Here is a 13,109-nt window from a genome sequence, read left to right on the forward strand (position 1 = left end):
TTGGCCATGTGAAGAACACCATGCCTCACCTCGACAAGCTGGAAGATAGGAGCACACCCATGGTGCTCCTAGGCTACGAGGAAGGCAGTAAGGCATAGCGGCTCTACGATCCCAAGGGAGGCACGGTGGTGATCTCCAGGGATGTGGTGTTCAACGAGATGGCGGCCTGGGATTGGGAGGATTCGGACATAGGGGAAGCCGGTGGTGTCAGCGACACGGTTGCCGTCGAACACCTGGTGATCCAAGGAGGAGATGCTGGCATTGGAGAACAGGCTGCGGACGGGCCAGGTCCGGTAGCTGAGGCGGCCGAGGAGCCATCGCCAAGTCCGGGCATGATGGGTGTGGGTGAGCAGTCTCCACCGGCAGCGGTGCACTCGCCTCCACCTCAGTGCCCTGCTTCGGTAGGACAGGGGACACCTCCGCTCGAGTTCATTTCCTCACCCACCGACATCGACGAGTATGTGGACGCTTTCCACGATAGCGAGGAGGTGCGTTTCCTCCAGGTGGACAACATCGTCGGCAACGGGGGAGCACCTGGGTTGGCCACTCGCATCCTCGATGATCCAGAGCTGCTTCTCGTCAGTGCGGAGGAGCCGCCCACATTCACGATGGCCGAGGGCGACGCAAATTGGCAGCGGGCGATGCTGGAGGAGATGAAGGCGATCGAGGACAACGGAACTTGAGAGCTGGTTGATCCGTCGATGGGTTGTCGGCCGATCGGGCTCAAATGGGTCTACAAGGTGAAGCGGGACGAGCGCGATGCCATTATCAAATACAAGGCTCGGCTCATTGCCTGCGGCTTCATGTAGTGTGAGGGCATCGACTTCGAGGAGGTCTTTGCTCCGGTGGCACGCATGGAGTCTGTCCGCCTGCTGCTAGCCATGGCAACGACAAAGGATTGGTTCATCCACCACCTCGACGTCAAGTCGGCGTTCCTCAATGGTGAGCTCGCGGAGACGGTTTTCGTCAAGCAAGCTCCAGGCTTCGCCGTCAAGGGGGCAGAGCACAAGGTGCTCAAGCTGCGTAAGGCGCTCTACGGGCTCCAGTAGGCCCTGCGGACGTGGAATGCCAAGCTCGACGCCACCTTGGGCGAGCTTGGGTTCACCCGTTGCGTCATGGGGCACACGCTCTACACGCAACGACGGGGAAGGAGCTCGCTGTTGGCGTGTACGTGGACGATTTGATCATCACCGGAGCGCGGGTAGAGGACATCGACGGCTTCAAACGCGAGATGGCGGCTCGTTTCAAGATGAGCGGTCTCGGCGTGCTCTCCTACTATCTCGACATCGAGGTGAACTAGGGGAAGCAGAGCATCTCTCTAGGCTAGCGCGGAGAAGCTGCTGGAGCGCGGTGGCATGGCGAAGTGCAAGCCGTGCGCAACTCCGATGGAAAGAGCGACTGAAGCTGTCCAAGCACAGCACAGCGACGAAGGTAGACGCGATGCGCTACCGGAGCATCATCGGCGGGCTACGCTACCCCACGCACACTCTGCGGGACATCGCGTTCGCGGTCGGGTACGTCAGCCGATTCATGGAGAACCCGTGCGAGGATCACTGGACGGCGGTGAAAGGCTGCTGCGCTACGTCAAGGTGATGCTCGATCAAGTGATCATCCTCCCCAAGCACGGCGGCAAGGGTGGGTTGCGCCTCACGGTCTTCAGTGAGGCACCCCCCAAAACAGAGGAAGGTGAGCCAAAGCTCACTGTCTTCAGCGATGCGGACATGGCGAGCGACATCGATGCTCGTCTTCCTTGGAGCACCTCCGGCGTGCTCGTCTTCCTTGGAGCAGCCCCCATTGCTTGGCAGTTGCTGAAGCAAAAGGTCATGGTGCAGTCGACGTGTGAGGCAGAGTACGCCGCAGCGGCCACGGCGGCATGCTCGGCTGTCTGGTTGCGCTGGCTGCTGGGCGAGCTGACCGGCGAGGAAGCTCACCCGCCAGCTCTGATGATGGACAATCAACCCGCCATCGCCCTTGCCAAGAGCCCTGTCCTCCACGACCGGAGCAAGCACATTAACATCAAGTTTTACTTTCTCCGGGACTGCATCGATAGAGGGCAGATCGTCATCGAGTTCGTCGAGACTGGCAGACAGCTCGCTGACATCCTCACCAAGTCACTCAGGGTGCCTGCGGTTCATGGAGCTGAGGAAGATGATTGATATGGATGAGGTCAAGGCATCGGGTTAGCAGCAGGATTAGAGGAAGAAATTGTAAGACATAATCTACTACTCCCCATTTCTCTCTTGTTGCAGATTAGGAGTTGGAGCTGGTCAGCTCGGCTGCCCACTCCCTGCTGCTGTAGCAGTAAGGCAGTAGGCCATAGTAGTAGTGGCTTACTTTAGCCATGTAGCGTAGAGATGGCTGAGCTAAGCCTGGTACCTTAGGAGTAGGTAGTTGGTGTACTCACCAACAACTATGTACTTAGTAGATGTACTAGCACCTGTATATATACTATGCCAAGGCAATGCAGCAAATCACTTCAGTTGCCACAACCAGAGGCAGAGCCTTGGCCAGCGCTGGAGCTTCTGCAGTGTGTGTTTGTGTGTGTTCTTGAGCTTAATATCTTCTTCTACCTGTAGTCATAGTGAGTGAGTGTGCTGGTAAGCTTACTGCTTACCTGTACAGGGCAGCTAGGGACCAACACACCAATCGTTGAAATAGACATCGTCAATTTGCGGGGTTAGAGCCTGCAGGCTGAACTTTTGCAGCAATAGAAACCAAAATTCTCGTGAGAAGGGGCAAGCACAGAGCAAGTGATTGATCAATTCCTCATGAACTTTTGCAGCAATAGAAACCAAAATTCTCCTGAGAAGGGGCAAGCACAGAGCAAGTGATTGATCAATTCCTCATGTTGATCGCAGAGTGGACAGCGAATTCATGTTGGTAGACCTCACTGTGCTAAACGATCAACTGTCCAGCACCTGTTATGTGCTACCAACCACATGAAAAACCGACATTTTCCTGGAGCCCATGACTTCCAAATCATCTCCCATGGTCTGAAAGGAATAGCACCCAGGAACACATTCCTTCATAGGCCGACTTGGCAGAGTATTTGCGATTAGTAGAGAGGCGCCAAACATGAGAGTCGTCTACTGGTTGTAAAACGACCTGACCAAGCACGTCCTAGAGGCCAAGATACTCAACAAACACTTCAACACTTAAAGCACCTTTGATGTCAGATACCCAACAGTAATTCGTAAGGGCTTCTTGCACAATCCTCTTATTAGCTCTCCTTTTCGGCACAAGTGAAAACAGCCGGGGTGCAAGATCAGCAATACATTGTCCGTGTAGCCATGTATCAGTCCAAAATAAAGCAGAGGTGCCATTTCCAATTTCTGACACTACTGCCATGGGAAAAAAAGCCCATACACAGCCATGAACTTGAATTGTGAAGGCGGACCAAGGTCAGTTAGCCTCAGTCTTTTGCAGCCAAATCCATCTCATCCTTAGGGCCTAGTTCAGATTTTGAAGGTTGGAAATTCCTAGTCCTATAATCTCAACTGGACGACATACTTTAGGCCAAGCTAACAAGCAATGGCCACTCTTAGCATCTTTGCGCCCTCTCCATAAGAAATTCCTTCTAATTTTATCAATAGCTTTTAGTGCCCAAGGAGGAAGTTCTACGGCCATCGCTCAATAGACTAGCATGGAAGTGAGCACAAATTGGACTAAGATCCGCCTACCAGCCCTTGTTAAAAGGTAAGCCTTCCATCCTGGAAGCCGATCTGCAATTTTATCAATGATGGAGGGATTTGAGCCTTAGATAATTACTTTAGAGAGAGAGAGAGAGAGAGAGAGAGAGAGAGAGAGAGAGAGAGAGAGAGAGAGAGAGGGATTCCAAGATATTTGCATTGGAATTCCAACCGCTGACATGCATGAGTTGATCACATTAAAGGAAATTAAACTATACATTTGTTTACTGTAGCCAAAAGAAACATTCTTCTTCCCAAATGGTGAAGTCTCAATTAAAGAGAAGATTTTGGATGAGGGTAACAGAATTTTGTCAGTAAATGTCCTTGTGAAGTCACGTGTTTTGAATGGAGTTTGCACAGCTATGTATAATGACAATGCGATGAACATTAAATACCGCTACAAGGTAAGACTTGTCTCAGCTATTTTTTGTTTCATTTATTTATAATACTATTTGACACTCACAATGTTTCATTAAGTGTATTTCTATAGGATGATGAGATATCATTTGTCCCCAGCATCTCGTTACCATCCAATTCTCTGTCATTTGCATTCAAGCGCCAATTAACGCCTTTGGACAAGTTGAGGTAACTACAACATTGGCATGAATTTTGGCAGACATTGTCTTGAAATTCAAACAGTTATATGGTCGCATACATCTCTAAAGTTGGGTAAAAGGGCGTACCCAGTGCAGAGAGCTCCCGCTCTGTGCGGGGTCTAGGGAAGGGTGTTAGTGGCAAGCCTTACCCTCGCCTGTGCAATGCAAGGAGACCGTAACTCGAACCCGGGACCTTCCGGTCATAGGCGGTAAGACTCTACCGCTTGCACCAGGCACACCCTTCGCATCTCTAAAGTTGGGTAGAGGTTTATAAATGCTGGAAGCACATATGAGGAATAAGTCTATGTCACCCCCAGCCTATTCAAGGTTGATGATATTATGGCCCCTAAACTATCCAAAAATGTGTAAACAACCGCCTGTCACAGTTTTAGAGGTAGTTTTGCCTACGTGGCGCAGCACTGTATGTGGACTACTGGACTCTGGCATGGGCAAACTTGCCTATGGCATGCCAGATCAATCTGTAACAGCACATCACTCTAGTAATCTCTCTACTTCCATCACCTCTTTATTTCTCTCCATCACTGATGACAACCTTGCTGAGGTAGAGATCTAGCAACACAGAGGATGGCCCACATGCCATGCATCAAGTTACTGCCACATAATAGCTAATTAATGCACCCCGCTGACAAAACCATCTAGAGGGCTATTTAATGGTTTTACATAGTTTGGGGTGTCAATACCTGGTTTAGTAGTTTAGGTGGTTAAGTAGATGAACCCAATGCCTCAGTGCAACTTGAGCCTGGACACCAGTGAAAGATGATGTTGAGTTATATATCTAAATGAATTTACAGAGCTTTTTGTTGCCAGCTATTGGTACAATTTTGACACAAACTACTGGAGCGCCATCTACAAACACAAGGCTAACAAGCATCTCAAGTGGAAAGCTGGCTATGAGTCAGACAACAGGCTTGGATGGGCATCGCTTTGGGTAAGGTGTCCCCTCACATTTTTATGTTTATTACAAGTAAGCTGCGGACATATAAGTGAACACCTTTCTTTTCTTTTCTTTTACTGTTTGCGACGAGCAAACACCTTTTCTGCTCTTTCTATCATTTGGAGTTTCCGCAGTTATGTGTTGAATAAGTATTTATTTCTTTGCACCAGAACACTGGAATCAACTGATGTAAAATCTGGCATGTAGGTTGGAGATGCTGGCGGCAGTACAAAGGAGGTGCCATTCAAAGCCAAAGTTCAGCTCACGCTTAAAGTCCCCCAGGACAATATGCAGAATTCAGCTGTAGTGTTCCATGTGAAGAAAAGATGGGATTTTTAGTTTCTCTATCTATGAGCTCAGTTAGTGTTACGTCATGCGCACATAAGCAAGCGTGTACAGATAGAGAGCCAATAGAAAATGGATATATTTTTTACATGTTCTGCCAAATTGTTACACGCAAATGCTAGGGAGAAATCATGTGGTGTTAAGAGAGAGAGACACTACACCACAACACCGCTTCATCGTCAGACATCTGACGCTAAAAATTATATTTGGCGATGGATGATCTGACGCTAAAGATAACTCAGAGACCATCTGACGCTAAATCCTCATTTAGCGATTTGTTGTCTGCCGCTATAGATGTTCATGTTTAGCGTTAGCCCGTCTGTCGCTAAAATCAGATATAGCGTTGATCTGTCTGACGCTAAAAAAATGGGCCCCACCTACCTCGAGCGCGCCACTTACATTGAGCTCCCGCGCCCAGCTTACATCGACCTCACGGGCATATTTTAGCCGGGAACGGATCGTGTGCAAACTAAGCTTCCCGTGTAAACATGTAAACTATCGACGTGGGCTCTAGGATCGTGATCTGATGGCTCCTGAGAGAGGTGGGAAATATTTGCACTTAAACGCCCGCAGCATCCCACCGTTTCGTATATTTAAGTGCAAATATTTCCCACCTCTCTCAGGAGCCATCAGATCACGATCCTAGAGCCCACGTCGCTAGTTTACATGTTTACACGGGAAGCTTAGTTTGCACACGATCCGTTCCCATTTTAGCCAGCCCCTGTGTACAGTGAAAACGCTAAATCCACCGCCAGCCGCCCTCTCCCTCTCTTCCCCCCGCACGCCGCCCTCTCCCTCTCTTCCCCCACGCACGCCGCCGCCCTCTCCCTCTCTTCCTCTCTTCCCCCACGCACCTCTCCCTCTCTTCCCCCACGCACGCCGCCCTCCTCTCCTAAGGCCGGATCCACGCCGGGGTGACCTCCCTTCAACTTCCTCGGCCGGATCCACGCAGTGGGGGCTGCCCTTCTCTCTCCCCGACTGGATCCGCGACGTGCCCTTCTCTCTCCCCTTCCATGCTCACGCCAGCCGCCGCACAGCTAGGAGACTGGCGCGACGACGGCCCGAGCAAGCGACGGTAGGAGATGGTGACGCCACCGCGGCACCCCTCGCCGGCGCACGCGCGCAGCCGAAGCTGCACGCAGCACCGTCGAGCGGCACCGCCCACTCTCTGGCTCTCCCCCGCCAGGTCGCGCCCACTTCGGAGATTCGGCGAGGGGCTCCACCGCCAGCTTCACTTCCACCCATATCAGTTGCGGTAGGGTCTAGTGGATGCAGTGGGTTCTCCGGCGTTGGTGTGGTGGGTGACGCCGACCTCTCCTCCTCACTAGTCCGGACCGACGCCTGCTCCTGCATCCAGCACTCTTCGTCGCCGGCGCTCGCCTCCAGGATCTGCGGCCCTAGCACTCGTCTTCAAGATCCGCGGCGCTTGCGCGGTGGGCGGCACTCCTCTACTCTGCAGTCTGCACTGGGGAGCCGGTGTCAGTGCAGGTACGCTTGTGTTCGACTTCATTTTCGTCTCCGGTCGAGTGCAATTTTGGTTTGAATCTGCGATGGTGATGATGATGCGGTCTGTCTGGAGTACTAGCTAGCATGAATTGTGCGAGAAGGATGCTTGCATTTTAGAAAGATATATGCTGCAGAACTCTGTTCCCGTTGTTTTAGATGGTTGCGCTGGTGCCTGGCCTGTCTCTGAATAATTCTGATCAATTAAGTAAAATGCTACAACATTTGTACCGATAGAGTGTTTTGGGTATTTTACTCGTAAACACCAAGCTTCTGGGATTTAATAAACCCAGAAGTTTTGTTCAGATCCACCTATGTTTAAATAAATAGTGCCTGGGTTGCAAATGTCATTTGTCATTGCAAGCTTAATTCCTGAATGCCCAATAGGTTTTTGTTATAAACTGCCCAGCTCTGATTCCCGTTATTTTTGCAGTAAAATGCCCAGCACATGTGAGATCAACTCCAAGCTTTCCAGCGTAGACTACAGGGTGGAGCAAGCCTGCATTTGTGTTGATGGGATGATCGCTGGTCAGCAGCAGCTGGCATGGCATGGATTATTTAATTGACTAACATTTCTACCTACTTGATTGATTCATATCTGTTTTTGCACCATGAATACAAATGACCATGTCATGCCTTTCACGCAAGCAGGACTAGTGGTGTGTGGCTGCCATGTCTGTTTTAACAATTGAATACATCCATTTTGACTCTTAGTAAGATGAGAAATGAGAATATGGTTTAGAGATTTTCTGTAGCCTTGTGGATAACTGACGATGGACCATGTAGTATATATTCCAGTTCTAACAATTGAGTTCATGGTGCAGATTATTGTTGCATCTATTTAAGTTCATTGCCAACAGTTATTTTCTTTTCTGTTGTTTTGTTCATTTGCAGGTTGCAGGTCAGATTATTTTCAAGGTGCAGATTATTCTACTACTTGCTGAAAATCAGCTGAAAGAGATTGAGTTAGATGATAGGTGATGTAAATTGAATCTGCTTTACCTCAACAACTGGTTATTAGGATTTGTTGCATGGCTTATTTGTGAAACGTAATCAGCTTTGTTTGGGTTGTAATCTGCATTATTTGGGCTGCAATCTGTTTATTTGGGCTGCAATCTGTTTATTTGGGCTGCAATGTGTGCGTTGTATTATGTGGTGTTCGAGTTGCGTGGCGCCGTGGTTTGTTATGTTGCTGGGCCAAAAAAAATTCAGTGGGCTAACACAAAAATGGGATAAAAAATTCTGCTACTGCTGTTTTTCTTTTCACTTATCCATTTTTAAGTTTTTGGGTAGGTCTTGTAGTGAACTAATGATTCATAGCTAATGTTTGTTTCAATCCACATCAGAAATTAACAGGTGGTGTAATGCTTTCAAGGAACAATGAATTTATAGTCTTCTACAGAGGGAAGGATTTCCTGTCCTCAGAACTTGCAGAGGTGCTCTTGTTGGTGGCTCTTGTTGGGTTTTAAATCTAGGCTACCCCAACTGTCTTGGGACTAAGAGGCTTTGTTGTTTGTCATAAGTAATATAGGGTCATGTTGCATCTAAGCTTGTGTGGCTAAATTCTTGTACGCATTGTATCATTGGAAGATGCTAGTTATATGATTTGAATCCAACCAATTTCACTTTATTTATGTACAGGCACAGAAAAAGATGGAGAAAGCTGAAAGGGTACTAGGAAAGGTTGAGACAGCCCTGAGGCCAACTGAAGATTCCAGACCTGAAACAATAACGGATGAAGAGAGGTTCATGTTTCGGAAACATATGTCCTGTTACATTTTTAGTCTGTTGCTGTCTCAGATTGCCTGTCTCTTCAACCCTTCATTTTTTTATTCTTAGTTGCTGATGAGCAAAGATACTGAGTCGCATAGATGTTGCACACATTGAGGTATGCACGTTCTATGAAGATGCAGGTCAAATATAAAACAGTTGTAGCACCTACTAAAATGCAGACTTCTGCATTCCTAAAATATCAGTTAGAAACGAATGGAGGGAGTAATCTATATTACCTTTCTCAGGGTCATTGGAATATTGGATTCTTCTGATTTTGTAGTGATTGATTGACAAACTATTTGCATTCCTTGCAATTCCTTATTTTTTTGGAAGCATTACTGCACCTCTTTGTTTTAATAACCTGACCAATTATATACTGACATGAGATCTAGTGTCCTTAAATGATTCTTGTATCAGTTTCTTTCTTTCTTTCTGTTTTTCTTCATTTTTGACCACTTGCAGGCAGAAGAGGAGTTTTTGATGGCACAATTGAGAACATGCACTTGCACTGGAAGTACAGGGAGCTGGTGAAGATACTAGTGAAAGCAAAGTCTTTTGCAGAAGTGAAGAGGATAGCACTATCACTTGAAGCCGAGAGCGGGGGAATTCTAGTTTCAGTTGACAAAGTCTCCAAAGGCTACGCCATTGTTGTGTTCCAAGGGAAGAACTACCGGCGCCCTTCTACGCTCAGACCTAGAAATCTCTTGTCAAAGCGGAAGGCTTTGGCCAGATCCATTGAGCTTCAGAGACATCAGGTACTGTTTCGATTTTGTGGTGGTTTACTCAAAGTTCAGCGCACATATGTTGGGTGTTCCAAAACAAGGGAACAGATTATCCCATGTTCTGTTTTAATCATGGTCATTTATCGGACATACATTTTTTTTCTCCTAATGACAAACCTTCGTTCGTCTTCATCCTTCTTTTTCCTAAACTTAAAATGTTCTCACAATTTAATTTTGTGACAGGCCCTGAGTTGGCACTTTGCAAAGCTAAACAGAAAGGTGGAGCAGCTTAAAGCGGAACTGGTGCATGCAGTAGCCAACCAATTTTTTTCTTGAGTGAAATGTTATCATATCAATACAAAAATACTTATATGATGCCATTATTTGTATATATATTGATTATTTTTAGGTCCAGATGGAAGACGTGAAGGACCAAGGCGACGAGGAGCTGTACGCCAAACTGGATGCTGCGTATTCGAGCGACGAGGAAGACATGGAGGTGAGCATGATGAACTATCACGGCCACAATAAAAAAATATTATATGTAGAGTCATATTGAGTTTTGGAAATATTTTTTTTCCCGCTGTGTTACCATGGTAGTGCACTAGTTTGGGTGATTTTGATCTTTAAGGAACATACTGAAATAGGAAGAGGAGAAGCAGGACATGATTCCCATCTTTGAAAGATTATTATCTCAATGTGTCAGCCTTTGAAAACAACTGGCATGGAAGCTATGCAGTGGCAGATCTATGTATAACCTGTGGGGCCACCTAGCCCCACATGTTTTGCCAAAATACATTTAACCTCCTTCATAAAACCTGCAATTTATATATATGTTAATTGTGTAATTCTTGCATTAATTGACTTAAAATCAACTAACTTGGGCCCACTGTTTTTGAATTATGGATCTGCCACTGCTATCATTTGATCATGTAAAACATGGAAATTAGTCTAAATCAATATTCTCTTTCTTAAGTTGGTGTGTGACATCTGTAGTAAATATAATTATCATGTTTAATATTTTTTCTAATGAAGCCCATAAAGAAAACAGAGCTAAAGATAAACATACTCTGCTTATAATGGTTTTGGCAATACTAGAGGAAAATACCCATCACCTTCTTGAGTTAGAGGCACTATTTTGGCTTTTCTAACCTGTTATTCATGTTGTATGCTCTTTTTTATGCAAATATTTTTCACACTGACAAACAAATGGAATATAGTGGGGAAGATTTCACGGCGAGTCTCCTAGTTCATTATCCTAAACCTGAGGAATTGGCTAAACCAAGTTTTGGGAGTCTTACTCCTAGCAGTAAGAAATCTGCAGGTAATTCTTTATTAACATATGTTTTCTTCGCTGATCGCACTTTTCTACTGCTAGCCAAGTTAGGCAGGATATTGCATTGCAGATTACTGGTTGAACTTGGGGTATTTCATGGCTGGCAGTTTAATCTTGTTACCGCTTGGTTTTCTGTTGAAGTTCTTATTATCATAACTGATCAACAAAGGAAAAAGACAAGTCTGGTCCAACTGTATTATCATCTCTGTTGGAAACCGTTAGGCATACTACCTTCTTGATTTATGTTTTCAGTGCTAGTTAGAAAAAAACTACTCTTTTATCCTTAGAAAAGTAGATACACTATAAGATTATGGTACAGGTATAATTTTTGTTGTGTACACCATCGCTGCCAACTCATCTTTCCGCTTTTCCTCGATCTGTATGGTGTTTTAGGAGCTGGAGAAACGGAGAGAAGAACTTGAGGCCTTCTTACTTGCTGAGCGGTCCGAGTTGGTCTGAAGGCTGACACAGTGATCTAACAAGTTCTCTTCCAGTGTAGATAAATGTTTTTTTCCTGACGATAGCACACTGCTTGGTCTGGGCCATGAGTCATTCATCAGAAGTCACTTTGTTGTAGTGTATCTTCTTTAGTTCCTCTGTGAATGTTTGGACTCGTCATAAATGAATCTATTTGTATGAGAAATGTGCACATGAATCTATTTGTATGAGAAATGTGCAAAATGATGTTACTTTTGTATTAATTTACAACCAAATGACCTTTTATTTTTTTTAAATGCATTTAAATGATCTCGTCAAACCATTTGTCGCTAAAAATATTTGTAACTTCAAATTGTCTGTCGCTATAGAGTACTGGCAGGCTATCTGTCGCTAAAGAGTAGCAGCAGACCATCTATCGCTAAAAAAATTCAGGGCAACGGACTGTCTGACGCTAAAAGTCTTATCTGACGCTAAAGATATATAGCGACAGGACTTACAGCGTCTGCAGAAGTCTGTCGCTATAACTTTTTAGCGTCAGACTGTTTGTCGCTGTAGCCGCTTTTAGCGTCAGATCGTCCATCGCTAATTTTAGTGTTGTGGTGTAGTGAGAGATCCAATCTGATACTCTTTTTTCCAAGAAGAAAAACAACATTCTAACCCAGATTAGCCATCGATTTATTTCTTTGACAACATCTCCAAGAGTTTTTAAACATACTCCTTATCTTATTTTTAGCAAAAAGAGAAAATTATCCCCTAACAACTTCCTGTACTAACTCCTAATCTTTTAGCACGAACTTGTCCTGTTTGGGACCGTTTATAGTCAATTCGATTATAATCATCGTGGGGATTTTTTTTATTCTAAAAAATCAGAAATAATCAATGTGTTTGGTGGGATTCTCGTTTTTTTCACATAGAATTGGATTATAAGCAAAAATAAATAGTGCCTTAACTCGGTTGGTAAGTGTTGCTGGTGAGCACGCTACCCACTAGCAGTTGACCTTGTGTGCGATGCTGGTGTTCTTGCCAGAATTTATTCCCATAATAAGTTTTACTAGTTGCCATGTACGGATGGATCACCACCGTCGTATCTCTCGGTCATATACTTTTAATCCTAAATATAGGTTGTAGATCTATTTTGCGCACTAGTGGTGTTAGTGAGTTTAAGTGTGTATGTGTGTGAGTTAGTGCGTGAGTTAAATACTATAACTTATACTCAGAATGTTGAGGCAATAAAAAAAACTCCTAATCTTCTAGTGCTTTGCAAAAATGAGCCCTCTACGTGTATATATCCGCGGACGCGAGCGCTCCTGTCACACGAGCGGGTAGGGTGAGTTACGTGTAGGGATGGCAACGGGTACCCGCGACCCATTTACCCGCGGGTAAAAACCCTATTAGGGTACGGGTTTGGGGGGTTTTGCCCCCCACGGGTACGTTACTGGGTGATTACCTCACCCATCGGGTGAAGCGGGTCTGGGTGCGTTCTTGTATACCCCAAACCCGTTACCCGATGGGTCCCCCGTTTGAGTATGACACGTAGGTCCATCCAGTCATTAAATAGTATATAGAGAAGAAAACCCTAACGTTCCAATTAATCCTCCTCATTCAGCAGCGCCGCAACCCAGGCGTCTCCGCGCCTGTTCACATCCGCTTCCTACGCCGCGTACTTGCATGATCATTCTGAATTTTTTATGATGTTAGCTTTGTGAATTGTGATCTTGTGTTATTGTTAAATGGGGATGGGTCACCCGATGG

General features: G+C 45.9%; 2 protein-coding genes across 7 annotated transcripts; both read left to right on the top strand.

Annotated features, from left to right (window-relative positions):
• The first annotated feature begins 3,843 nt into the window (after window positions 1-3,843).
• On the top strand, window positions 3,844-5,732 carry LOC136508854 (outer envelope pore protein 37, chloroplastic-like). Its single transcript, XM_066503632.1, has 4 exons — window positions 3,844-4,093; window positions 4,180-4,274; window positions 5,114-5,234; window positions 5,448-5,732. The coding sequence occupies exons 1-4, from the start codon at window positions 4,052-4,054 to the stop codon at window positions 5,577-5,579; spliced, it is 390 nt and encodes a 129-aa protein (XP_066359729.1). The 5' UTR covers window positions 3,844-4,051; the 3' UTR covers window positions 5,580-5,732.
• A 614-nt stretch (window positions 5,733-6,346) lies between these two features.
• Window positions 6,347-11,628, top strand: LOC136508721 (CRM-domain containing factor CFM3, chloroplastic/mitochondrial-like). Of its 6 annotated transcripts, none has more exons than XM_066503478.1 (9): window positions 6,348-7,073; window positions 7,522-8,065; window positions 8,730-8,833; window positions 8,928-8,976; window positions 9,324-9,616; window positions 9,827-9,886; window positions 9,993-10,082; window positions 10,804-10,907; window positions 11,313-11,625. In XM_066503478.1, the coding sequence occupies exons 5-8, from the start codon at window positions 9,359-9,361 to the stop codon at window positions 10,843-10,845; spliced, it is 450 nt and encodes a 149-aa protein (XP_066359575.1). In that variant the 5' UTR covers window positions 6,348-7,073; window positions 7,522-8,065; window positions 8,730-8,833; window positions 8,928-8,976; window positions 9,324-9,358; the 3' UTR covers window positions 10,846-10,907; window positions 11,313-11,625. The 6 variants fall into 6 exon arrangements, with proteins under 6 accessions (XP_066359572.1, XP_066359575.1, XP_066359570.1 ...); XM_066503473.1 differs by lacking the exon at window positions 8,928-8,976 and having other exon boundaries at window positions 7,522-7,616; window positions 7,983-8,065; window positions 11,313-11,624; XM_066503475.1 differs by lacking the exon at window positions 8,928-8,976 and having other exon boundaries at window positions 6,347-7,073; window positions 9,999-10,082; window positions 11,313-11,628.
• The last annotated feature ends 1,481 nt before the right edge of the window (window positions 11,629-13,109 follow it).

Source organism: Miscanthus floridulus, chromosome 15 (genome assembly GCF_019320115.1).
Source record: "Miscanthus floridulus cultivar M001 chromosome 15, ASM1932011v1, whole genome shotgun sequence".
In the NCBI taxonomy this organism is placed as follows: Eukaryota; Viridiplantae; Streptophyta; class Magnoliopsida; order Poales; family Poaceae; genus Miscanthus; species Miscanthus floridulus.